The sequence below is a fragment of the Phyllostomus discolor genome, chromosome 2 (genome assembly GCF_004126475.2).
Source record: "Phyllostomus discolor isolate MPI-MPIP mPhyDis1 chromosome 2, mPhyDis1.pri.v3, whole genome shotgun sequence".
In the NCBI taxonomy this organism is placed as follows: domain Eukaryota; kingdom Metazoa; phylum Chordata; class Mammalia; order Chiroptera; family Phyllostomidae; genus Phyllostomus; species Phyllostomus discolor.
Window position 1 is genome coordinate 154,975,431 of NC_040904.2, and position 27,572 is coordinate 155,003,002.

At 38.4% G+C, this 27,572-nt stretch overlaps 1 protein-coding gene across 1 annotated transcript; it reads left to right on the plus strand.

Moving 5' to 3' along the window:
- The first annotated feature begins 33 nt into the window (after positions 1-33).
- On the plus strand, positions 34-27,572 carry C2H12orf56 (chromosome 2 C12orf56 homolog). Its single transcript, XM_036016552.1, is given in 8 exon segments — positions 34-193; positions 13,076-13,283; positions 15,710-15,814; positions 16,427-16,513; positions 22,097-22,140; positions 24,482-24,659; positions 26,794-26,818; positions 26,820-27,572. Coding segments are annotated over 8 exon segments (909 nt in total). The 3' UTR covers positions 26,922-27,572.

Below are 27,572 nucleotides of genomic sequence, written 5' to 3' on the forward strand. Positions count from 1 at the left end.
GCGTGGTCGCCAGGGCCTGTGGTGCATGCCGGGATGGGGCGTCCAGCCCGAATCCTGCCTGGGGTCTTGTATCCTTTTCGGCACCAGTTAAAACCACTGTCGAGATCGTCAAGCGCGATCTGTGAAACTAGGTTCGTCAAGAGAGTTGGTAGATCAGACTACGGAGATTCGGTTGACGTGGTCCAAACCATGTGTGAGTCAGTTAATAGCTCTTCTGTCGTCCCACATGTTACTCCCATGAGCGCTGAAAATTTTAAATTTCACTCTAAATGTAATATTTGTCATTCAGGAAAAAGAGAGCATTCTTAGGAAGTCCTACTTGTGGATTCCTTCTATGGTAGTGTTACTTTACTTATTTTTTTTACCGACTTATTAATTAATAATACATCGAGGCAATACAGGCTTAGGCTGCATAGGTTTGAATTCCACCTTCGTGTTCACTAGTTGACCTCAGTTTCAGCTGCGTTACATAATCGGTGCTTCAGTTTATTCATCTGTAAAGTGGAGATGATTCAGGTACTGACCTAAATGGCTTGTGAGGATTGAGTTAATGCAGGTGTTTGGCACACAGTAAGTGTTTGACATTTAGTCTTCACTATTGAGATTCAATACGTGTTGAATACAGACTAGGTTGCAATCACTGGGACTACAGTAAAGAACAAAACTTGGGAAGGGGGAATGGGAAGAGATATAGGATAAAATTAATGTAACAGCCCTGGCAGGTGTGGCTCGGTTGGAGCATCATCCCCCACACTATAGGGTCGCAGGTTCCATTCCAGGTCAGGGCACGTACCTAGGTTGTGGGTTCCTTCTCTGGTCAGGGTGCGTACGTGGGACAGTAACAATTTAACAGCTACATTTTAGTGACGAATAATGTGCAAGACACTGCATAAGGCATTTCATATAGAAAGTATCTTGAATTATTTTTGCATCAGTTTGTAATTTACTTGCTCAGAATGTCAGGGTAGGACTCCTGTCTCTATTTCAGTGCATCCCCAGAGGGTAGGTTACAAGTCAGTAAGCGAATCCTTGCGTGGATTCTTACGTTAGCCGTGTAGATCAACTATGGACTATGGAGGCCCAATACTAATCCGGGTCCAAGTAGTTCTAGAGTCTTGAATTTGGCCAATATATTGTGCTCCCTCATATTAAAGAACATCAAAATACAGTGTATTGTATTGTTGCTATCTTTAGTTACCCTTTACTTTTATAAACTTCATATGTTAAATATCATATGATGCTTATTTACAATTTAACATTATAGCTTATCTGGAGTTTCTCTAGTAACATCGAACCTTTATGGTAGTTCAAATACCTAGGATTATAAAAATGTCTTTCAATTTCATAAATCCACACTACTACAGAACAAATAAGAAAGCACTTGAAATCCAACTGAAGATGAGATGAGAGTTATACTAAACTTGACCACCCCCTATTCTGGTTACCCTGTGCATGAAGAGCAAGTTTCTAATCTCAGATTACTATAAAATGCCAGGTATTAAAATGTTGGTAAGTAATGGCCATTTTAACTTATATATGCTTACACATGGCAATATATTTATGTATTAATTGTAAACATTTCTGAGCATTTATTGTGCACCAGAAACAATTCTAAGTGTTCAGGCATTAATCCTCACAATTCAGTGAGGTAGATAGTATCATGATCCCCATTTTATAGATGAGGAACTGAAGTGCATAAAAGTCAGGTAGTAAAGCTGGGATTTGATAAAGACTAACTGCAACTTTAAGCAAACATAAGCAGTCAGAAGGGTCTATGACAGGAGTTAGGGCTTCTGAAAATTTTCATGCTCTATGTCAGGGGTGTCAAACTCATTTTCACTGGGGGGCCACATCAGCTTTGCAGTTGCCTTCAAAGGGCTGAAATAATTTTAGGACTGTATAAATGTAACTACTCCTTAACTGTTAAGGAATTGAAATTACATTATATTGCCTTTAAAGGCAACCTCAAGGCTGATGTGGCCCCCGGTGAAAATGAGTTTGACACCCTTGCTCAATGTAATCACTAGAATCCTACCAGAAAAACTCTATAATAAAGTTCTATGGTTCTAATTTTCCCTTCCCTTCTCTTCCTTTTCCTTCTATAAATATCCTCCACCATGGCACACAGGTCAGAGTATGCATGTGGCTTACCATGCCTGCATGCACTGGATTGCAATAGTTTTTAGGTGACAAAACACCTAGTCAATATTATTTTTCAGTTGACAGATTCAAACCCATAGTCTGACTTAGAGTCTGTGCTCCTAACCTCTGTCTCTCATATGAAGGCCCATTAAGGATGATGACATGGTAGAATTATAGTGCTAAGTTGGTTCTTCCTATAAATATGCATATGATGAGTCCCCTTTCTTATAACAATGAAACTTGGTTCTTGTCCTATGTCTTCCCTTTCTTTTAGTTGCCAGAGTACTTGAAATTATTGTGATAGATAACATTTATATATTTCATTATGGTTTATAATATGCCTTCAGATATCTTTTCTAATTTGTTCCTCTTAACCTTGTAGGGATAGAGCAGGTATCATCATCATCATCATCATTTTTTAAATTTATAAATAAGGAAATCAAGGTGGATTTTAAGTAACTTAAGTTACATAGCTAGTAAATGGTGGGCCAGAACCCTAGACTCTTAATTCTAGATGTAAACCAAAATTAATTTTAGACTGTAATAAAGAATAAAAAATGTTTATTTGAGCAAAAGGAACTGCAGCCCCGGAGACACAGGTGCAAGGAGTAACCTAAATTGTGCTGCTGATGGATGGAACTGGAGAGCATTATACTAAGTGAAATAAGCCAGGTGGTGAGAGACAAATACCATATGATCTCACCTTTACCTGGAACATAATCAACAAAAGAAAAAAAACAAACAAAATATAACCAGAGGCATTGAAATTAAGAAGAATCTAACAATAGCCAGAGGGGAGTGGAGAGGGGACAGTGGGAAGAAGGGGAGTGGAGAGGGGCCAGTGGGAGTGGAGAGGGGACAGTGGGAAGAAGGGTTTTCAGGAACTACTATAAAGGACACATGGACAAAACCAAGGAGGAGGGTGGAAGCAAGTGGGGGGTGGGCTTGGAGGGGGTGAGGAGGAGGGGTAGGGAGAAAATACAACTGTAATTGAACAACAATAAAATAATTTAAATTAAAAAAAATGAATTGTGCTGCTGAGACAAAGGGGAGGTTGCCTTTTATAGAGGAAGTTTCCATTCAGGTTCCCAATTAGGTTTCCATTCTGGTTCCTGAATTATGTAAATGAGTACCCAAATTGATACACTTCTGACTGGTCCGAGTTGCAGGGTCCTCATTGGTCAGCAATATGTTTGCTGCTTGGTGGTTATAGAGCAATCTGATTGAGGGGGCAGGTCTTAGTCCATTGGTTGAAAGATGAAGTGAGAAACTCCCTTATAATTGTTGATTCAATCTGTGTAAATGAGCAGGAAGCCTAGAGTTCAAACTGACATTCTTCTTGGAATACAGAGTACATGAGAAATGCCTGTCAGCAAACGGCCACTAAGCTTTTTTCATTTATAAAATCTGGGCCCTTGGTTGACCATGGGAAGTACATCTCAGCAGATAATTCCTTCTCAGGGTTCACATCTGTTTTGCAGCCATTCAAGGCTGGGCAGATTCACGTGGGATTTGAGCAGATGGAAGAAAATTTGTGGAGCCGTCTGGATATCTGACACGCCTTTATTCTGGGGTGGGGCCATCTACCCGCGCTACAAGCTGAAAGTCCCACTGAGGAAGTCCCAACTCCCTTATATACTAAATGCACACAAAGGTGCCAACACTGACCTAGTTATATTACAGAGCTTCATTCTATGCATGCGGGCCCTTACTCAAGGCCACATGAACACTGCCAAGCCACAGTTGTGTGGACATGTGGATGAGGGAGCCTCACTAACTTCATTTTCCCTACAACATCAAATGAATATTCTTGGGGTCCACATGGTTTTGACTATACCTGTTTGTTTTCTTCACTGCACTCCTACTTTTGCTCTTTTTGAAAAAGATTTTATTTATTTATTTTTAGACAGAAGGGAAGGGAGGGAGAAAGAGAGGGAGAGAAACATCAATGTGTGGTTGCCTCTTGTGCTCCCCAAACTGGGGGCCTGGCCCACAACCCAGGCATGTGCCCTGACTGGGAATCAAAGCTGTGACCCTTTGGTTCACAGGCCCACACTCAATCCACTGAACCACAGCAGCTGGGGTCACGTCAGTGTAATTCTTAGACCACCTAGAAAAACAGAGAGGAAAGGTGAAATTTTTCTATTCTCCTACAGCTGCCTTCTAGTATTCTGCACTTAGTCAGTAGTTATCTTTTATTGTTTCAACATTCAGTGCTATGAAGATGACCCCCCATTTTCTACCACTGGTTGTAATTCTGTACTCCCAACTTGTATGACCAGACTATTGTTACTGGCATTAGGATTCTTAGGTTTCTCAAAATAAAAATTGAGAGCAGCCACGACTGGGAAGCTCAGTTGGTTAGAGTGTTGCTCCTATATGCCAAGGTTGTGGGTTTGATTCTCTGTCAGGGCACATGTGAGAATCAACCAGTGGATGTATAAATAAGTGGAATAACAAATTGATGTTTTTCTCTTTCTCTCCCTTCCTCTCTCTCTCTAAAATCAATCAATAAATTTTGTTTTAAAAAATTGAGAGGAAACCCCATAGAAATTTCCAGGCAGATTTTGTTAAGATTTTGCTCAAGCACAAGGGAAGCAGCACAGAGGAAAGGAAGGTCCTCTGAGCTGGCCCAGGGGCTGGCTGTGTGTGGCTGCTTTTATAAGCTGGAACCAAGCAGGCTTGCTTGAAAATTCGGGCTTTTTGAAAAGGTGAGCTTGTGAAGGGTTCTGGGGAATGGAATTCTCCATGTCAGGGTGAGGTTCCTGCCTCCTTTTGTCTGGTCCTTTGGTCGCTATTGTGCACCTTCCCTGTGAAGAAAAGATGGTGGCGTTGCTCATTACTACCACCCCAGGAAGGTTGTATAGGGGCCACATCTTGATGAACCGTGCAAGTGGGTCAGTAGTTTAAATAGGCAGTTTGAACAGATATAAGATCAGCTACCTCTGCCTTTTTGAGTAGGGAGTAGTGACATGGTTGCAGTCAGTTCATCATGAATGCCTTCTGACCAACCGGTGTTAACTTGGCTTCCTAGTCACTGTCACTGGGCCAAAGTCCCTATATTGTCTCACTTTCACATCCATTCTTTCTATTCCTGGTCTTACTTCATCTACCTTAGACTAGACCTTCATCATTTCTCTTCTGGACTTAAGGAAACATTGAAAGAAAGTTATTCATTACTCCACACAGTACTTTCATAATCAGATAAAAAATTTAGATTACACAACCTACTTCATGGGAGAAGATATTCACAAATGATACATCCCATAAGGGGTTAATATCCAAAATATATGAGGAGCTCATATAACTTAACATCAAAAAAGAATCCAATTAAAAAATGACAGAGGACCAGAATAGACATTTCACTAAAGAGGACATACAAGTGGCCCTGGCCAGTGTGGCTCAGATGGTTGGAGCATCATCCTGTAAACCTAAAGGTTGAAGTTCAATCCTGGCCAGGGCCCACACCTAGGTTGAGGGTCCAGTCCCTGGTTGGGGGGTGTTTGGGAGGCAAACAATCAATGCTTCTCTCTCCCTCTTGCCCTTCCTCTCTCTCTAAAAAGCAATGACAAAATCTCCTTGGGTGTAGATAAAAATAAATAATTTTAAAAAGGGCATATAAATAGTCAACAGATATATGAAAAGATGATCAACAAATTAAAAACACAATGAGATATCACCTCCTTTTATAGATAAGGACATTAAAGCACTGAGAAATTAAAGGATTTATATGCAAGTTTGCACAACTAGTCTAGAGCTGGGATTTGAACCCAGACAGTCTGATTTTTTTTCTTCCTATGATTACCAAAATAAATGTGGGTGGAGGTTTATTACTTAATACTATAATATAATATTAAAAATAATGTTCTATCTTTAAAAGATGGAAAATGAGTAAGCAGATATTTCATATATAAATGACAAGTCAGGTTAGCATTAATTTTTGTAAGAATAAAATATTAATTCAATATAAACACTTAAAAGTTCTGACTTTTTGTGATATGGTTGCATTTTTTCATCAGGCTGGCCTCCTTTGGTTAGTTTTAGTGATGTCTTCATAAGTTTTAGGAAATTGGGGGAAAAAATCAAACTGGTCAGACTTATCTTAGTTAACTGATCTCTTGTGATCTGGAATGATCTTCCACATTGAGGCAGGGAAGTGCTCCTGGGAAAAGGAATTGGACATTTTAACTCTCCCTATATTTTCAGTTAAAATTAACCTAAGTTATCCAATTAGAAAGAAACACTCATGGACTTCAAGGGTTTCCAAAGAGTTGAGTCTCCTTCAGTAACCAATTTTATTTGTAACTTTTGCCAAACTAATTACATCTAGGTTGTTTAGCATCTCAAATTCTACAAAGATTAAATGTGGTGATTCTTTGCCCTTTATATGTTATGAAGATTGCTACTAGAAAGCTAAAGAATGAAGGGATATCCCCAAATTAAAATTATAGATTTAGGGCAACATAAACCTTTAGAGAGGAAAAAAAAGGCAGCTTTTTTTTTCTTCCAACTTAGAGCAATGACAAAGTAGTAAGAAAAAGCACATGTTTCCTCCACTACCACCCATTCTCACCTACCACCCTACTTTGTTAAGGAATAAGACAGGAGGTAAGCTTGTTTGGGACAGAAAATCAGCAACACTTTAGAAATTTCTTCTGAAATAATCCGTATGGCTGTCAAGCCTCTACATAAATAAAAGATTACTTCGAGAATTTGCTGAACACTACATGATCTTTTGTTCTGAGGACCCATAATGAATAGGGAATGGTAACACTAAAGCTTTGAGGAAAAAATACCCTCATTAATGGGGGAATAGTTAAATTACTAGATAACTACCAGTATGCTATGGAATTCTAGGAAATCATTGAAAAGATTGAAATAAATCTATCTACACAGACACAAAAACTGTCTATCATATATTAAGTGGAAAAATGTTCCAGATTAATGTATGTGGTATGACTTAGCTAGTATTAAATTTAGTGTAGAATATATCACCTAATATTTAAATGTTATAAACATATGTGTTGTAATTAGTATGTATTAATATGCTTGGAAGGATATAAACCAAAGTGATAATAGCAAGGTACTTTGAAGAGCAGGCTAGAAGGAGTAGAGGGAGACTGGGAACTTTTACTTTATATATATCTGTACTGTTTGAGTTTGATAATTTTATTTTTTAATACTTTTAAGCATAAAACTATTAAAAATTATATAAGGAAATAATTCCCTCTGGCATTATCAAACACTGGAAGGAGTTACACAAACAAATCATGTACTATAGAAGGCATTAAAGAATAGTTCTATGATAAACCCTGGCTGGCGTAGCTCAGTGGATTGAGCGCGGGCTGGGAACCAAAGTGTCCCAGGTTCGATTCCCAGCCAGGGTACATTCTTGGGTTGCAGGCCATAACCTCCAGGAACTGCACATTGATGTCTCTCTCTCTCTCTCTCTTTCTCTCTCTCTCTCCCCCTCCCTCCCTTCCCTCCCTAAAAATAAATAAATAAAATATTTTTTAAAAAAGAATAGATCTATGATAATAACTAAAAGTAGGGGGAACTGAATTTCAGTACACAAAAATTCTAACTATTTCCACTTTTCCCTCTTTCAGAAAGCTACTCTTTTACAAGACCCCCTATATGTTAGTGAGCTCAGTCCTGCCGTCTTAGCCCATTCTCCATTACAACAGAGGACTCTGTCGGAAGCACAGAATCTGATCCTGTAGCACAGAGCTGACCACGTAGCTCCTCCCTTGCAGCCTTTGAATGGTTCCCCAGCCCTTCGGAGGAGGTTCTAAACTCGTTAACAGCTCACACAGATCTTCCTCTTGTCTTTTCATTTTTTCCATTCTCAACTGTTGTGTCCTCCCCACTCCTGCCTTACACTCCTGACCCAAATAAACGCCCAGTTCTCAGAAAGCTCCCTGTTCGTTTCTCCTCTGGGCCCTAACATGCTGGCCCTTATTCTAGAACCCTACTTTCCACTCCTCTTCCCCTTCATGAATTAACTTCAACTCAGCAAGTCTTAGCTTACTATCCCTTTCTCTAAAAATAACTTCTCAAAACTAAGTTAAGAGGGGCCCCTCCATAGCATCCTGTGCTTACACATCACGTAACACCAGTCTGTATTAGGATTATTACTTCAGTATGTGTTGTCCTATTACGCAGGGTGCTTCTTAAGGGTAGGGACTTGGTCACTAGCACATAGAGGCTGCCAATAAGCCTTTATAGAATGAATGAGTGAATGAATGAGATAAAATAGAGTTAGGGGACAGACCATAAAGGACTTCAGGGCTTAGAAGTTTGGATTTTATCCAGATTTCATAGTTCTGTTAGGTTGTTGTCACAATCAGCCTTATATTGAAGCAGTTACTTGTGATGAGACTCTCTCTTCCAGTAATCATGAGCCCCTGGAAAGCAAACCGTACCTCTTATTAATTTTTGTATTTTTCTTACTTAAAACAGTGGTCTGCACATAGCAAGCATTCAGTGAGTTGATGGCATCAACAATTTTGATACTAACTTTAAGTTATGGTTCAGTTTTAAAAGGTTGTATATTGGGGGTCATGTGAATGAATTAAAAGTAAGGTTGTTTTAAAAGATGCAGATTAATTTCCCACTAAAGGAACCAAAGCTCCTGACAGAAATGACTGATTCTGGATCTGGAGCAGGAAGTACACAAAATGAGTCTGAAACAGTGTGTGCCAGAAGGCAAAGCGTAACGGGACCCCGCAGCACAGGAGCCCACATGAAGTCTCCTAATAGCCAAAGATGGAACACTCGAGTATCAGAAAAAATGAGTGAGATGGTTGAAGCACAATAAGTGTATACAAATTTAGAAATATATAATGATGCACTATAGAGAAAAAGTCCTCCCTGCACTTCCACACAGAAAGAGATAAAAATGTATTGAACTCCATTACCCTACAAATTAACAAACAAATGGGAAGAATTAAGCATTTATCCTGCCTTTCCCGCATGAACTGTAATTAGTTCCGAGTAACCAAGCAGCACGAATTAATGAGGGAAAATTCCATTTTACAGAATTCCAGCTAATGAATGTGGAAGGTTTAACAGAATAAGAAGGTTGCCATTTTTGCAACTCCTAACCAAATGATAGATTCATGCAGCAATTCTCAATGGATGAAACCATTTGACAGAAAGGTGAAGCAGAACTTCAAGTCAAGGGATTAGTTTGTAAATGACTAAACTCATCAATCAATCCTAGCATCACTGAAGTGGGACAGCCAGATTTTTGTGCCTTTTGATTTGATGTAATATAAAATGCACAGCACTACTTATGAAGCATCTTTGTTAAAACAATTAAATCTGAACCTGACTTTAAAGTGTGGGTATGTCAGCCTTAAAAAGAAATGAGATTCTGACACATGTGACAACATGGATGAATCCTGAAGAAATGATGCTAACTGAAAGAAGCCAGGCATACATAGAAAGGCAAATGTAGATTCTACTTATACGAGGCAGCTAGAATAGGCAAATTCATAGAAACAGAAGGTAGAATTGAGGTTAACATGGGGGCGAGGGGAATGGTAGTTACTGTTTAATGGGTAAAGAGTTTCTGTTCAGGAAGATGAAAAAGTTCTGGAATTTGATAGTAATGGTTGCATAATGTTATGAATGCATCTAATGCCATAGAACTGTACACCTAAAAATGATTAAAATGGTATATTTTGTATTATGGATATTTTATGCCAAATTTTAAAAAGGTAGGCATGTGTGTAAGGGAATTGATAAAACATGACCAGCCAAATGTTGAAAATTATTGAAGGCAGGTGATGGGTATGCAGGGTTTCTTTTACGATTTTCTTAATTTTTGTGTATGTTTGAAAATTTCTATAGTAAAAGTTTTTAAAAGACTTAGGAAACCTATCAAGCAAATATAATAAGTATCTTATTTATTTCTTAATTTTAACAAACTGAATATAAAAGATATTTTGAAGGCAATAGAAGACATTTGAATGTGGACTGGGCATTAGACAGTACCAAGAATTATTGATCATTGTGTTGGGTGTGATAATCATGTCTTTGTAAGAAAATTTTTGTTTTATTTTGATATGTAGGGGTTAAATAACAATGTTTGTGATTTCCTTCTTTAAAAGTATGATAATAGAGATAGCTTAGACTTTCTACATGTTTTCATATCTCATTCTGAAAGAGTATTAGTTTTAATTGTGGTGCTTCAAGTGCTTTTTAAGCTAATTATATAATGAAATAGACTCTAACTTTGTATATGTGGCCTGAAATTTACACCTGAAGGCAAGAGGGAGAGAGTCCTGCCACTGTCTTTCTGCAGGAAAAGCATATTTCTTGCAAAGTTAATTCCTGTGAAGGCAACATAGTGAAAGTGCAGTGACTTAACATGAACTCTCAGGGACACAGCGTATCCACAGGATACACATGAAATGGTCTTCACTTGCAAGGCACCTTCCATTTAAAAGAAGTAAATATTTTTTAGGTTTTCAAATTGGAACTCTGTCACAAACGTGAATTCTGTAACCTAACCATCGTGCACATACACACAGTGCGTCTGAGAGAATGTATGAAAGCCTTTTCCAGTTGTAAAGCATGATACAACTTTAAGGTATAATTTTATAAAATGACTGAGTAAAAAATGAGAAAGTATAGGCAAAATAGAGCTTATCATTAGATCAAGAATCCTTTTGTTGCCACATTATTTGGATGGTGTTTTCTAGCTGATGAAAATGTAGAATACCTGTTAACATGAATATGATTTTTCCTTATTCCTCAATTGAAATTAATGGAGTCTTCTGGCAGTGACTTTTTAAATCAGTCAAAGGAAGTTTGTCATCTATGTAAAGCAAAAATAATCTGAATGTTCAAAGAAACCATGACTATATTTAACTTCTCTGTAGAAATATGGACTCCTGAATGTACTTTGAACTTATAATGTATATAAGACCTCAATTTATATATGACTTGATTTTTAGTATGAAGATATTACTCTGCTTTTTCTTATTAAATTTGTTTTGGCCTTGTTGAAAAAAATAGTTTAGTATTACACTTTATTATCATAGGTGCCAAAGGATAAAAAGTTTGTTTCTAAGGGTCTTAGCAAATTGCTGACTCCTATTGGGAAAGACTAGAAAACGAATTTCAAAATAATTCTGCTGATATTGTAATTTTTTTCTGAGCTTTTGCTTTTCTAAGTTATTTTGTTTGTGAAAACTACATTTCTGCTGTTTTTTAAGTTCACAAAGAATAGAGGGACTTTATAGCTCTTTTTAAAATGCAATGTGGTAATAATTAGAAGTGGATGTATAGGAAAGTGGGATATCAGAGTTCATTCCTACTTTATTTAGATACTATTTATTAAACACAGTGTTAAGCACATGTCATAAAGTATCAAGACAGCACAATAGCATGGGCTGCAAACCAAAGTGTCGCAGGTTCGATTCCCAGCCAGAGTACATGCCTGGGTTGCAGGCCATAACCCCCAGCAACCGCACATTGATGTTTCTCTTTCTCTCTCTATCTCCCTCCCTTCCCTCTCTAAAAATAAATAAATAGAATCTTTAAAAAAAAAAGACAGCACAATGGGACAGGTATTATCATCATCCCCATTGTATAGGTGAGGAAAGTGAGGCAGAGACCAAGCAACTTACATATGGTTATTACCAAACGAAGTAGGGGCAGATCTAGGATTCTGATTAGCCTATTTGATCCGCACCACCCCCATGCTTATAATCATGTTCTTCTGCCTGTATAATTGCTATCACTGAATTTTTAATGATTATTTCTCTTCCCATGTCTTCACTAGAAAAGAGACTGCTTTAGGAAGTCTGAATATTTTTCTTTTTCTTTTCTTCTGTTTAAATTTTTATTTATTTATTTATTTATTTATTTATTTATGTATTTTTAGACAGCAGGGAAGGGAGGGAGAAAGACAGGGAGAGAAACATCAATGTGTGGTTGCTTCTCATGTGCTCCCTACTGGGGACCTGACCCAAAACTGAGGCATATGTCCTAACTGGGAATGGAGCCAACAACCCTTTGGTTTGCAGGCTGGTACTCAATCCACTGAGCCACACCATCCAGGGCTGAATTTTTTTCTTAATAAGAGAGGCTTATTGATTGGATAGGGTAGAACATTTTAGTTTTTTCTTTTACTTTTTTTTAATGGAGTGGGGCAGTGGGCAAGAACCAAGACTCCATATATATAGCTGGTTCAAGATTTGTGAAGTAAGTGGTAAAAATATTTTTAATTCAATTCAGAAATTCTAAGAAGTTTCCATTAACCTGCACAGAACATGAAACATCTCTTCTACCATTACTTTGCACCCTGCTTTTCTGAATCACTAGTTGTGTGAACTTGGACAGGTTACTTAGCCTTTCTGACATTTTATATGTGCAACAGTACAATAATTCCCAGCTTAGCCCTTACTGGTGAATGAGTCAGTGCATGAAAAGTACCCCATTTGGGGAAACATGATAGACCTAGAGGGTAGTTCACTAAGTGAAGTAAGTCAGGCAGACAAAGACAAATACCATATGATATCACTTACATATAAAATCTAAAGAACAAAATAAATGAACAAACAGGACAGAAATAGGATCCTAGAACAACTGATGGTTGCCAGATGGGAGGGGGTGGGGGTGTTTCATGAAAATGGTGAAGGGATTAAACTGGTAGCTACAAAATAATCACAGAAATAATAAAGTACAGCATAGGGAAAACAGTCAATATTGTTGTATAACTATGTATGGTTCCAGGCACTAGACTTATCAGAGGGGGATCACTTCGTAAATTATATAAATGTCTAATCACAATGCTGTATACCTGAAACTAATATAAAATAATATTGAATGTCAACTGTAATTGAAAAATAAAATAAAATATCCAAACAGGAAAAAGTTAAAATTCCATTAGTAACAGTTTTACATACCTGTCAATAATTGTTGGTATTCTTCAACTGCTGTTTCTTATTATTTTTACATGTTTTCTTGTGTTTATGTAGATCTGAGGAGAAAATTGACCATTTCGGTCAACTTAAATCTGAACTTTTTCTTGAAGACAATACATTGAGGAAGATACTTTATTTAATTATGGAACTTAAAGTAGCAACCCAGAAAAACTTTATTTTGGAGAGGCTTTTCTGGAAAGTATGTGTCGTATTTTTAACCTTTTAAAACTTGTTTCATCTGTTATCAAATGTAGCATATTCAAGGATGAAGTAAAATGCTGTATAAATAAATATCATCTTTGTGTTTTGATGCTGTATTTTACAATGTTGATTAAATTTAATGCAATTGTGTCTTAACACATGAAATGTGATGTAATCAGTGTGTGTGTGTGTGTGTGTGTGTGTGTGTTGGGGTGGGGGTGGAGAGTAGATGAGAAGAGAGGAGAGTGGTAGCAAAGATCATAGCTCACATAGTTTGGTTTCACAGAGTCAAAGAAGAGAGGTACCCTGGCTGGTGTGGCTCAGTGGATTGAGCACTGGCCTGTGAACCAAAGGATCACAGCTTTGATTCCCAGTCAGGGCACATGCCTGGGTTGTGGGCCAGGTCCCCAGTAGGGGGCGCACACGAGGCAACACACATTTGATGATTTTCTCCCTCTCTTTCTCCCTCCCTTCACCTCTCTAAAAAATAAATAAATAAGATCTTTTTTGTTTAAGAAAAGAGTTGAATGAGAGGGGGAACTTCTGGCATGCAAGGTATATGAGTATAGACAGTGGGATGAGAAAGTGAATTTGAAAAAGTTTTACATGTAGGCCCCCCTAAAATAAAAATATATCATACTTTTAAAAAATGTCTTTTTAGCATAGGGCTGCTATTTTTAAAAAGGTGACCCATTGAGAGTCAATACAACCTCATTTTCACTCAGTGAGTTACAGGCTTCTTTGTAACACTTCCCTAGTTTCATTTGCAGTTTCAAGTGAAAGGTATTGCGAAGCCCAGGTAGTGCTGGTGCTGGTGCCAATGAGGCTAATTCTGGCCAGTGGTCTCATACATAGTTGTTACAATTTTAATGAGTACTTGTGCAGTGCACAGCCTCCCCAATCATACAGGACAGTCCTGACCATTTCTTAGATTCTAAGTGTTTCACATCTGGGATGACCAACTGTCCCAGCTGACCATCCCATTCAGGATTTACATTTCTATCACCCAAAAGGTTACTTTGTGCCCTTTAGCAGTCAGTTACTCCCAACCCAGTCCTCAGGCAACCACTGTGCTTTCTATCACTGTATGAGCCTTGCCTGTCCTGGGATTCCACTTACATGAACTTGTACACTCTGTACTCTTTTGTGTCTGGCGTCTTTTGGCATAATATTTTTGAGATTCTCTCATGTTGTTACAGGTAGGTGGGAGATATTTTATGAGAGAAAATTCCTAAACCAGTGAGCAAGTGGGAGATAACAATTGGTCTTTATTAAGACTTGTAATGTGCTAAGTACTACTCAGGCTTTATAAATATTATGTTATTTAATCCTAACATCAGTTCCATGAAGGGATATTAGTAAGCCCATGGTAGAGATGAAGAAGCTGAGTCACAGAGTGAGTACACAAGTAATTTGCCAAATGTCATACAGCTAATCAGTAGCAGAGCTGGGACTTGAACTCAGGAATCTGGCTCCAGAGTCAGTGTGTAAAACCACCATGATATGTTAATTTATTAGGTCTCTGGGTAAGCTCAAACACTTCTGATGGGCCTGGTGTATATCTTGCTCCTCCCCTGCTTTTCTCTCTCTTCACCTGCCATCCTCAGCCTCTTCTCATGCCCTATCACCTAAACAAGGGCACACATATCCCTGTCTAAACAAAGAATCTAAGTTGTCACTAAAAAAAAGTTCTAGGGGAAAAATGAATAATAGGAATAGAAAAAAGAGAGGCAATTACATTATATTTCTCATTAGTACCAGCTTGTCTGATTTTATGGACTAGTGCTCATTTTCATGCTTGATTTACCTCATGAGACTGGATAGGAATACAAAAAACTTGGTTCCCCACTCTTAAGTCAGTGTTTATTTTGGCAGGAAGGGCAATGTGCATTTCTACTGTATTAATAGAAGTTAATATCTGATAGAAGTTACTGTCATTCTGTACCATCTTCAGAGGCTACAGTAGTACTCCTCTATTTATTTTTGTAATAATAAACATTTTTAAATGAGAGCTTATTTGGTCTTGATTTCATTATATGTTCACAAAGTCCAAACTACTTTGGAAGGGCAGGAATTATAGTATTCCCCATTTAATATATTATTCCAAGGTAACTGAATGACTTGCCTGAGATTATACACCTACTTCTGGATAATCTTCATTCAGTATTAATGATTGAGGCCTGTCTAGAAGGCATCTCCCAGTCTCGCTCTCTAGACTTTAGCTCTTGCCCTGTTCACCAGGACTGTGGTCTCCTGATTTTAAGTAAAAGTATGTTTTCAACTTGGGTTATGCTAGTATTAATGAGAGATATTTAAATCATTTCCTTGTCGAAGAAGAAATTATTTCTTTTTATTTTACTATGTAATCATAGCAAGTTTTACCAACAGACCCTTAACTTCATCTTCTTTCCTGCTGGCTTGCCGACCAGTGACCTTTTCTATTTTCTAGTGAACAAACTCCATGAGTACTTGCCAGAGTCTGGGGATAAGAATGCACTTCAAAATAAAAGCCAAAGAGCTGATGAGCTGGTGTAAGTACTAACTGGATAATCATAGATATTTTTTCCCTGTGGTGTTAAAGAGAAATAGAAGGCACTAGACAAAATATATACTGCTTTAATGATTAATGGTGCTTCAAGTTTCCTTCACATAGATTTTTAAAAGTAGTATTCATTTTGTTCTAATTTTGAAAGAAAGACTACACGAGAAGCTAGGAATATTGGCTGTCCTAAAGGGGAAAAATTGGGTGTCTGCAGGAAAGACAATTTTTTATTGTATTTTCTTTATTGCCTTTGGAATTTTGAGCCAAATATTACCTACTTGAAAAAGTTAAAATTACTTTTAAACAGTAGTGTGTGGTTATTGTAAAAACTTTGGGAAAAATGTAAGTACAAAAAACAATATGAAAGTGACTTTTAATCCTGACATCCATTCAACAAACATTTCTGAGTGCTCACTGTGTAACACTCACAGGGTAGGTGCTCCACCAATGCTGACACTTTGATACACAGAATTTCCTTCCTGTACTTTTCTCCACATAGATATCTGAGTGCAATTCTATTAAGAATTACTGACTTTGCGGAATTCTGAACTTGTACTGAAATCATGCATTTTCATGCTTTTTTTTCCCCTTTGTTTTCTAGGGAGTGCATTGAAATCATGCAGACTCTGGGACTGATGTTCAGAGAAACCGAAACTGAGTCATCACATCTGAACACATTGGCAGCTAAGTAAGGCCTATTAGAAAATAGAAAATATTGGGACCTTGTAGTTGCAACCTATTAACTACTCTGTTGAGTGTCTTCTAAGACTCATAGCTTCCTAAATTCTCTGTTCAATCTCCTTATAAGTATATTAAATTCTTTGTCTCTCCACCTCCTTCTGTGATGAGCAGATTAACGGGCACATACTGAGTTCTCTCTGTCTTTCTGGATTATTGAGGGCGCAAAGATTTTCTTAGCATAATTTTATCTTTTGTTATTGTCTAATGAACTTGAAAAAGACCAATGACCCATGGCACATTAAGAACCAGAGGGGTTCTCTACTAGAATTTTCCAGAGTACTGTATATCCACTGTAGGGTAAGTGGAGGCAGCTGGCTTGCTCACCCAGGTGTCTGGGTAACTAAGGGGAACAGTGTTCCATAGCCTTGGAGGGGCCTGCTAACGAGTGTTCTCATAGCCTTGAGACTGGGTCTGATGAACTGTTCCCATAACATGAAGTGGGCTCACATGCGAGGAACTAAGTTATGTTATGTAATATTCTGGCAGTTTTCCGGCTTTATTCCCCTCTAGTACTTAAACAGGTAGGGACTCTCTGCTGGGGGCAATGATGATGAGACACACACAAGGGGACAGGTGCCACGATGGGTGTCATGCAGGGGAGCAGGGGCCACGACATGAGACATGCAGATAGACACGCAGCTTGTAGCATGCATGGCTCGCCCACCCGTGAATAAAGGCATGCCAGATGTCCCAACAGCTCTGTGAACATTTTTCCATCTGCACGAATACCATGAAACTGTCTGGCCTTGAAGGGTGGCAACACATCCATACAACAGAAAAATTACATTGCAAAGGCAGAAATTATAGTAGCTTCATTTAATATATAATAATGTGACCTTGGAGTGAATGATGCAGAAGGGTTTATTAACATATAGCATAAGCTGCTGTAATAAAGACACTCTAAAATACGTGGCCCAAAGAAGATTGAAATTTAAATCTATCACATGACAGTCAAGAGTAGATAGTCAACCTTTCATCCACAGGATTAATCAGAGACCTAGGTTCCTTATCTTTTGTTGCTCTGCCATTTTCTATCAGGCTATCTTTGACCTTATGATTAAAACTGGCTTATCTACTTGATTTCATTACATCTTGTGAGAAGCAGTGAGAGGTGTGGAGAGAAAGCAAATTTCTTTTTTAAGCAAGGCATGTTAGGGTTTTGCTTATGTTCTAATGGTGAGAACTCCAGGTATGTGGCCATAGCTAACTGCAAGAGAGACTGGAAAATGTGTCTGCAGTTGCACAGTTATGTGCCTAAATAAACTTTGGATGGTGATGGGGGCATCTATAAATAAAAGGAAGAATGCATGAATATATAATAAGGGGATCATAACATTCTTTGTCACAGAACGTATGCGTTTGTATGTTTTGCATATTATCTGCTTGTCCTTTTATAGTAAGTATTTTCGGCTTTTCAGGCCCTATAGTCTGTTTCAATTACTCATTTCTGTCACTGTAGCACAAAAGCAGCAATAGGCAATACATAAATGAATGGGCACAGTTGTGTTCCAATGAAGCTTTATTCATAAAAACAAGCTCTGGGCTATTTGGCCTGCAGACCAATTTGTTGACCCCGGCTTTAATATAGGAAAATTCACTCTTGTTATTTTCTCTGCATATGTCCAAGATAGAAATTCAAGATTATTTCTAATATTTCTATCCTCTTCCACAGTGAAATTACTGCTAAATCATGTTACTCTTTTTGTGTCTCTTTTGGTCCCTATCTTTCTGTATCCAAGTTTAAAAAAGAAAATCACTTACTAACCTCTGCTATATAGTGCTGTATTTTGATTGTTCTGTCTTAACTTGGTTTGACCACATCAGCCCTACTATATCAAGTTTCTTTCCTGATATGACTAATTCATCCTTCAATACATATACTATATTGCTGTAATGAGTGTGGTTGTAATACCAACTTTTCAGCCAATTTTCATATGCAGAGGGTCATGTTATCCATAGCATTACTAACACAGTAAACATCTAATATAAGCATATTAGTCTTCTATTGCCCTGTAACAAATTACCACAAACTCAGTAGCTTAAAGCAATGTAAATTTTTTATCCCATGGTTTCTGTGGATCAGGAGGTCTGGGCATTGTTTAGTTAGACCCTCAGCTCAGAGTCTCACAACGCTGAAATCAAAGCGTCTGCTGCGGTTGCAATCTCCTCTGAGGCTTGGGGTCCTCTTCCAACTCATTTGGGTGATTGTTGGCAGAATAAATTTCCTTACAGCTATAAACTCATGCTGGCTTGCCTGTAGGCAGGAGAATATCTCTGAGCTCAGGGAAGGCCTAAGCTCTTTTAAAGGGCTCACTTGATTAAATCAGGCCCATTCAGGATAATCTTCCTTTAATTAAGCCAAGTCAACTAATTAGGAACCTTAATGAAATATGCAAAATCCCTTTACCTATTATAACATAATCATATGAGTGATACTCGAACACATTTACAAGTCCTACCCAAATTTACAGGGAAGGGTTTGGGTTAGGGCATATAAATGGGCAGAAATCTTGGAAACCCAGCAGAATTCTGCCTGTCACAATATCATATAATGACTCCTGAGGCTATGAGTTTGCCTTTCAAAGACTCAATTTTAAAATATAATACATTCAAAATTCTTACATTGGAAATAATAACAATTTAAGCAATGAAAGAATCAAACTGTTGGCACCATGTTTTAAGACTGTGATGTCAATCCTGTAAGTCTTTATTTTCAGGCTGAAACTACCATTTAGATTACACTTTCTTTTACCAGTTATTGGCCTTGTGGATTTTAAATTGAGTTGGCAGAAGGGGTAGATTACAAATTAAATTCCAGTTGAGCAAATAAAAAAGCATTTAATCATTTCAGTTATTTTCCTCTATTTTTTCATAAGTGCAGATTTTATTAGTCCAACCCACTTCCTTGTATTCTTCTTGAAATGTACCATAATCCTTTCATGTTTCAATACTGTTATGATTGAATTCATATATTATCACAGCAAGTGAACCAGTTTTTGAGTATTCCTTCCCTTAGGCCTTAGCCATATGATACTTTGAAAAGAAGGTGTTGCTGAAAGTAAAGGACTGAAATTAAATATAACAGTGAATGGAATGTCAGTTCAAACTTAATAAGAGGAAAAGCTACTAAATGTAGTGTTTGTTAATTTTGGAAGGGTCTTCTAAGAGTAAAACTGGCCATTTTTAAATAGCTGAATAAAACATTAGCAAATATCCTGTAGGACATATCCTGCTTTTCTTTTTTGAGAAACGTGCTGACGTGATTCTTCTTTTCACAGATGTGAGAAAACTTGATTTGCTTTTTGAGTTGGAGAAAGGAGAATTGCATTTAATTAGGATTTTTGTTAATCATGAACTTCTAATCATGGTAATGCTTTAAATGATTGTAAAAAGATGAGGAAGCCTTAAATATTAATAAACAAGGACTGTTTATAGTCTCTTTTACTCCATTTTGAAAGGAATGCTTACAGTTAAGAGGATTTTTATACACTCCTATCTGCAATTCTTTTTTCTACTCCTACCTGTCAAAGCTGCTCTTGTCTTCAGTTAGGCAGCTGCACTTCTAGTGGTCTGCTTTCAGCGCCTTCCAAGCATCCATGTGTTGTTCTGCACGTATGAAGATGGTATTACTAACCCAGCTCTTCAGAATGCTCAGTTTGAATGACAATTTTTTAAAAAAATTTTCAGATCATATGGCATGTTATTCAAACACGCTCTTTTTGAGCGTGTATAGGCTGTGCCGCTGGACCCTACAGGACACCTACTACATTAGACCACACTTCCAAGATACCACGCTATCACAGCAGCTCTATGTAATACATGTAAACAAACATAGGGAGGTTGCCAAAATGAGGATACACAGAAACATGTTCCAAGAGAAAGATCAGATCAAAACTCCAGAGAAAGAGCTAAACAAAAGGGAGATAGGCAATCTATCAGATGCAGAGTTCAAAACACTTGTTATAAAGATGCTCAAGGAACTTAGAAAGGACCTCAGCAGCATAAAAAATATCCAGTCAGAAACAAAGGATACAGTAATTGAAATGAGAACAATTTACAGGGAAACAGCAGTAGAGTAGATGAAGCCAAGATGATATCAATTATTTGGAACATAAGGAAGCAAAAAAAAAAAAAAAAAAAAACAACCAAGCAGAAGAAGAAGAAGAAAAAAGAATCAAAAAAACAGAGAATAGTGTAAGCAGCCTCTGGGACAACTTCAAGAAGTCCAACATTTGCATCATAGGGGTGCCAGAAGGAGAACAGAAAGAGCAAGAAATTGGAAATCTATTTGAAAAAATAATGAAAGAAAACTTCCCTAATTTGGTGAAGAAAATAGATATGCAAGTCCAGGAAGTACTGAGAGTTCCAAACAAGATGGATACAAAGAGGCCCACTCTAAGACACATCATAGTTACAATGTCAAAGATTAAAGATACAGAGAGAATCTTAAAGGCAGCAAGAGAAAAGGAGTTAGTTACTTACAGGGGAGTTCCCATAAGACTGTCAGCTGATTTCTCAAGAGAAACTTTGCAGGCTGGAAGGGATCTGCAAAAAATATTTAAAGTTATGAAATGCAGGGACCTATAGCCAAGATTGCTCTACCCAGCAAAGCTATCATTTAGAATGGAAGGGCAGATAAAGAGCTCCCCAGACCAAAAAAAACTAACAGAGTTCATTATCACCAAACCATTATTATATGAAATGTTAAAGGGACTTATTAAAGAAAAAGAAGATCAAAACTATGAACAATAAAATAGCAAAAAATACAAATCTATCAATGATTAAATCTAAAAAATGATGGGGGGTTGTGGTGGGTGGGTGAATAGGTGAGGGGATTAAAAAGTATAAATAGGTAGTATGGAATACCCACAGGGATGTAAAGAACAGTATAGGAAATGGAGTAGACAAAGAACCTATATGCATTACCCATGGACATGAATAAGGATGTATGGATTGCCTAAAGGGAGTAGGGGTGCTGGGTGGAGGGGAGCAAATGGGGAAATATTGGGACAATTGTAATAGCATAAATAATAAAACATAATTAAAAATATGATTATGTCATCCCTTGCTTTAAATCGCTCACAATAAATAAAGACATAATGAATAAAGACTAAATTCCTTACTATGTCCTATAAGGCCACGCACATTACGGTCTTCTAGCCTCACCTAATCCCTCACTCTCCCAGCTATGTGGGTCTTTTACTCACTGCCTACCCCCAACACCCTCAACTCTTTCATAGGGCCTTTACCACCTGTCTGTCTAAAATACTTTTCCCTCCCTTTCCCATCTAGTTAACTCCCACTCATCCTTCAGGCCCCAGTACCCCTTCCTGAGGTGAACTGGGTTGATGATTCCCTGACTTCTAAGTCAGATTCCCCCATGATGGCACACATAGACATAGCATGGCACTTTCTTCCCTTCCTCCACAGGACTGTCACCACTGAACTTCACATTTGTTTGTGTTATTGCTTGTTTCTTCCTATGGGAGCCATTAGTGCCTAAACAAATTCTGGTTCTCTGTTCTTCCAGACACAGCATTCCAGGATTGCACTTCCCTTCCTTCTTGAAACTAGGTGGGTCTCTGTTCTTGCTTTCGCCAATGGAATGTGAACAGAAGTAGCCTGTGTCACTTCTTGTCAGAAGGTTTAGGAGCTAGTACATGCTTCCCTGCATTCTTTTTTTCCTTGTGGAGTTGTGACTGGCAACATTCCATATGGTTCCAGGAACTACAGTGAGCAGAATGCTGGACCAAACCATTAGGGACATTAAGTATGAGGAAGTAATAAGCCTTTGCTGTTCTAAGCAAAACTTGATATTTTGTGATATTTGTTACCATAGTCTATCATGGCTAATATCTTTCTCCCCCAACAGACCCCAAGTGCCATGAAAATAAGAGCTTTGTCTGTTGTGCTAGGCACATAATGAATGTGCAATAAAATAGATGCTGAATTAATTCTAACACAGGCTTTATCCATTAATCTCTTCTCATCTCCCCAAACTTAGATTCCCTTTATTCATCCATGTATCCATACATTCAATCAACATACATTTAATTAGAAATCTCTTCAAAAGGTAATAATTCAAACTAAATTTTCATTGCTGATGGAGGATTTGACATGAGGTAATATGTTTTCTTTCTATATACAAACCTACCTCCATTGACCATTAGGGCGCTCCTGCTGTCAGCTGTCTTTCTAGAGTGACGTCGAGCCTGTCCTATGGAATCTAGATTCTCATGCCAGATCCCTGTGACAAAAACTTGGCTGCAGCCAGAGGAGGGTACACTTGTCAGTAGCATAGCCAACTGCTATGGGAATTGGGAATTATTTGGGAATTGAGCCCATGAACCTGGCTCCTTTAGCAGCACACAGTCTCTAACCAGTCTCATGCTGACATTGAGGAGTGTCAAAGTTATAGTAATTCACAGCAACAGAAGCTCATGTGTGCAAGATGCAAGATACTTTTTTTTTCTGTGCAGTGGGTACAGACCCTAGCATCTGAGTTGAAGTGTGAAATTTGGGGTCCTAAGGACTCCAAACAATAGGAACATTTCTTTATCAACCCCTCAGGATGCTTCACCACAAGGACTGAACTGAGTATGAGGACAGTCTGTGACCAAAAAGCATGTCAGGATGAAGGTTGGCAAAACACATCCCGCCCCAACACTGTGGAAAGCTTCTGTATTAACCCAGTTCTGAAGAGTATGGGCAAAATTGACCACCTGGAAGAAATGTGCAAGCAAAGAAACTTGGAATCATTAAATACACTTGCTTGTCGGTCAGTTCTGGCTGATTATCTTACTTGGTTAGATCAAAATGCTAAAAGTTAAAAATCTGGTCCCCAAAAGGTCATTGCTTTGTCCCACTGCTCCAGGCTCTCTAACCTCAATCTGTGTTTGCCTGACACAGTATTTAGTCAGTATGTGTAAATGGATGTGGAAAACCCGCCTCAAACCACTTGCCCTACTTAGAAAGGGTCAGTGGCTACATCAGTAAAAAAAGTGATGCACTAATTGATACTAACTTAATGGATGTGTAGTTTGACTTGCTGATAGAGCTTGAAAGGACACTAACATTCCTTTCTGTTTTTTTGTAGTAGCCTACATTTATGGATAGTGGTTTGAAAATGTATTCTCCCCCCCAAAAGATTTATGGAATCCATGGTTCTCATTTTTTATTTTTTTTTAAATATTTGGTTCTGTTGTGAATGACAGCTTTTTGTGTATGTGAGTAGAAGGAACCCAATAACTTCACATTGCTGCTACTTTTTCCACTTTAATTTCTCCCTGAGAAATGATAACACAAAGTGCTTTAGATAAAAACCCCAGCTAACGGTGATATCACCACCAGTTGCTTGTTTCAAGCCTGGTTTTCTTTGCGTTCTCACTTGGTGTTTCTCAATGTGTGGTCCAGGGAACAAGTCCATCAGAATTGTTTATGGCAAATATCTGGAGGAGAGGGATTCTGTGTGTTTAGTGAGTTGCGTAGGTGATTTTTATGCATGCTGAATTTTGAGAACCACAGCCTTGTAGGGACCATCCTGGGAAGCCACAGCCATGTGGTTTTCACAGTAAGATAGAAGAGAAACCATCTTCCCTACTAGTGCAGGAGGCCACAGACCTTTCCGAGCTCCCCTTCTGTCCCCACTTCTGCTTCCAGTGTTCTGTTTCCCCTTTGGAGCCAAACTTTCTTGACGGTCAGTACTTGTTCTGATCCTGCTTGTAGGGGGCAACAGGTGAACCCAGCTGGCTATAGTCTCGCACTCTGAGTACCATTTCCATGAGAAACAGTGCAAAGGCACAGGCATAAGGGTGGTGAGGGCTTCAGCCTCAATTTCTAGTTGAGCATCCAGCTGCAATAGGTGCTCTTATGGGTGTCATGCAGCCTCTGTGTAACTGCATTTTCCTTGTCTAAGCTACTTTTGCAGCTGGTATTGTGAAGCAAGTGATGAAGGGGCTTTCAGCTTCATTTCAGCTGTTAAGTCCCAGCCAAGCAGTTCTGTTGTACTAGCAGTTTTACATCCTCAAGAGTCGCCTGCAGTACAGCGAGACTTTAGCTGAGTATATTAGGAGAAATGACAGAGAAGAATTCAGGTAAGAAGTCTGAATCTAACCTGCAGTAAAATCCATTCATTTCTAATATTCATGCAAAACTGCAACATGGCCAAATATTTAGAAGATTAAGTGACAATGGGAAATTCCATTTTTGCTTTTAATAATATCTCACTTTGATCTGTAGTAAGGTAGGGTTTGGGGGAGCTCTAAGAGCCATTGCCATTTGAAATATATTCCCAGGTCAGAAAAGACTAGTGAAACATCAAATTCTCTTTGATGAACTGTTTCTCACCCATTGTCTTTATTGCAACCAGCATCTCACAGAAGTTGTAATGATTTTAACATGCTGTGAGAATTAAGAGTAACAAACCCCACTGAAAAGGATGAAAAATTATGGATTGTGAATTCAACTGAGTCATTGGGGAAGAAATTGATAAAGGAGAAACAATGAATGAATGTAGTTATTAGATTTTTGTTTGTTTTATTTCCCCCTCTTACTCTCCTCAGTCAGGAGGCAATAAGAAAGAGCAGTAGTAGCAAGCCTTGGTTTCATCAGCCAGCTTGTTCTGCATGCACCTCAGGGGTTCCTACTTCTATTTATAGGCTGGCAAAGCCAAGTGCACTTAGCTCTACAGCCCTGCATCAGCTCCTGTCAAGAAAAAAAAAACAAAAACAGGTTGTGTCTGACTTAAGATGGAAAGGGTACAGCAGGCATAGCTTCACTACCAGTTTGCACAGAGACATAAAAGGATGTGGAGATAGATATACATTATGGCCTTAGATTGGCTTTAAAAAAAATTAGTCCAATTTGTGGATTCTATTTTTCCTCCATGTAGTTTTATAACATAGGTTCCACTTTGGCTCCTATAAAAGGGCTTTCCTTGGCCTGCTCTGAGTTGGTCCAAACAACCCATTTTTTCCTCATTTTTTGACGTAAAATTCATATATCATGAAATTCACTGTTTTAAATATTTTAAAGTGGCAATTCAGTGGCTTTGAATACATTTTGCAATGTTATGCAAGCACAACTCACTACCTAATGGCAGAACATTTTCACTGCCCCCAAGGAAACCTGGTACTCATGAAGCAGTTCTCCCCTCCACCAGCCCCTGACAACCACAAATCTGCTCTCTGTTTCTATGGAGTTGCCTATTGTGGACACTTCAAATCAATGGACTCATGCAATATAAAGCCTTTTGTGTCTGGCTTCTTTCACTTAGCATAATGTTTTCAAGGGTCACCCATGCTGTAGCATGTATCGCATAACCCGATTTTTAAAAATGACTTACCCGCATTCAAAGATCAGAGGTACTGGCAAAAATGACATCATACTTCTGCATGACAATAGTTGGCCGAAGCTCAATAGCAGCTACACTCTTGGGTGATACTGCACAGTTTAATTTGCCACTGGCTCCTCTCTCTATTCTTTATCTTAACTTTACTCCTAATATGTTACCCGCAGGCATCTAGATTTGTGACCTGTGTCTTAAACTAGTGATTTTCAGCTTGCCATGCATTGAAATCACCAGAATGACTATTTAAAAAAAATGCTGACAGCCAGGCCTCACATGTAGAAATTCTGTTCAATTTTTCTGAGGCAGGGTCTGGACATAGACATTGGAAGAGAAAGACTCTCTAGGTAATTCTAATATGCACCCAGGGCTGAGAACCAATGTTTTAAGTCATCCCCGGGAATGGCTAAAAGTTTAATCACTCTTGTCCATTCCCCTGGCCTGTCTTATGCTTTTACTGAGGCCACGGGGATGAACCCTGCTCTTCTCTTGTGACTTGGCCCTAGTGGTCACCACAGTTTTGACTCTTTTATCCAACTCCCCCTGTATATTGCCTGGGAAACAAGAGACAGGGGCCTCAGCTCATACTGTGGGGAGGACAGTCCTGGCTTCCTTATTAATGCTTTTATGACTGATACATCATTCATGAAATTCACTTTCTTGGCTGAAGTGAAGTACTTCAGTGAGCTGAAAAGTACACATCTCAGAGATCTCCTGGGTCACAAGTGGGGGAGGTTGGAGGGCTGAGGATGTAGGCTGTCTCGTGGTTGAGAGTCCCACACTCAAGTGCCCTACACCAGCGAGTCTGTGCATACTGTTGCAACCAGTGTCAAAACTCTTTTTTTTAAAGCTCCCTATTTTGTTTCTTTTTATGATTGCAGGTACTGTATTCACATGCCAGCCTTGGGGAAAAAGGCTCCCACTGGGTTATCCTATTACCCAACCTACCACTCAACTTTTTCATGAAGTTCTGAAATTGGTTGAACAGAAACAATGTGTGAAATGTTAAAAATTCAGTATAAAATGTTAATCAAAAGTCAACTTAATATTTATGAGAAACATTTTTTGGTTTATTTAGTATCTGGCTAACCCCATGTCCTATAAACAAAGATTGTATTTCAATGTTCCATCAACCCCTTGCTAAGAGAAGTCTTTAAAGTTTTTTATCTGTCACAGAAAATAAACTTTAATACATTGCCATAAAGTGGTGCTAAAAACTAGTGTTTCTCTAACACATAGTTTCTAAAGATGTAAGAAACTACAAAGGAAACAGAAGTCTGTGGAGAGCAAATGGAGCAAGTGCAAACTGATGAGTTCTGTGGGTGTAATGATGGGAGTGGCACGGGGCCACGGAAATACCCAGAGATAAATCGTTGTGGGGAGAACCAGCCACAAAGCGGTCATTAGAGAAATGCTGAACGGGATGACACTCTCGTTCTCCGCCTGTAAACATTCTAGTGACAGAAGTGTTTGTGAAGAATGAGCAGAACACAGGCATGAGGAATGTCAGTCCCTCATCCATCATGGAGGGAGAAGCTTAGACTTTCTTCAACAAAATTAAATGCATTTGCCACTGTGTTTCAGGGGCCTCTGTGCTAATGTGAGCAGTCAAGTGGAGTCTCTGTGCAAGAACAATTGTCTATAAGCACTCCCAACCACT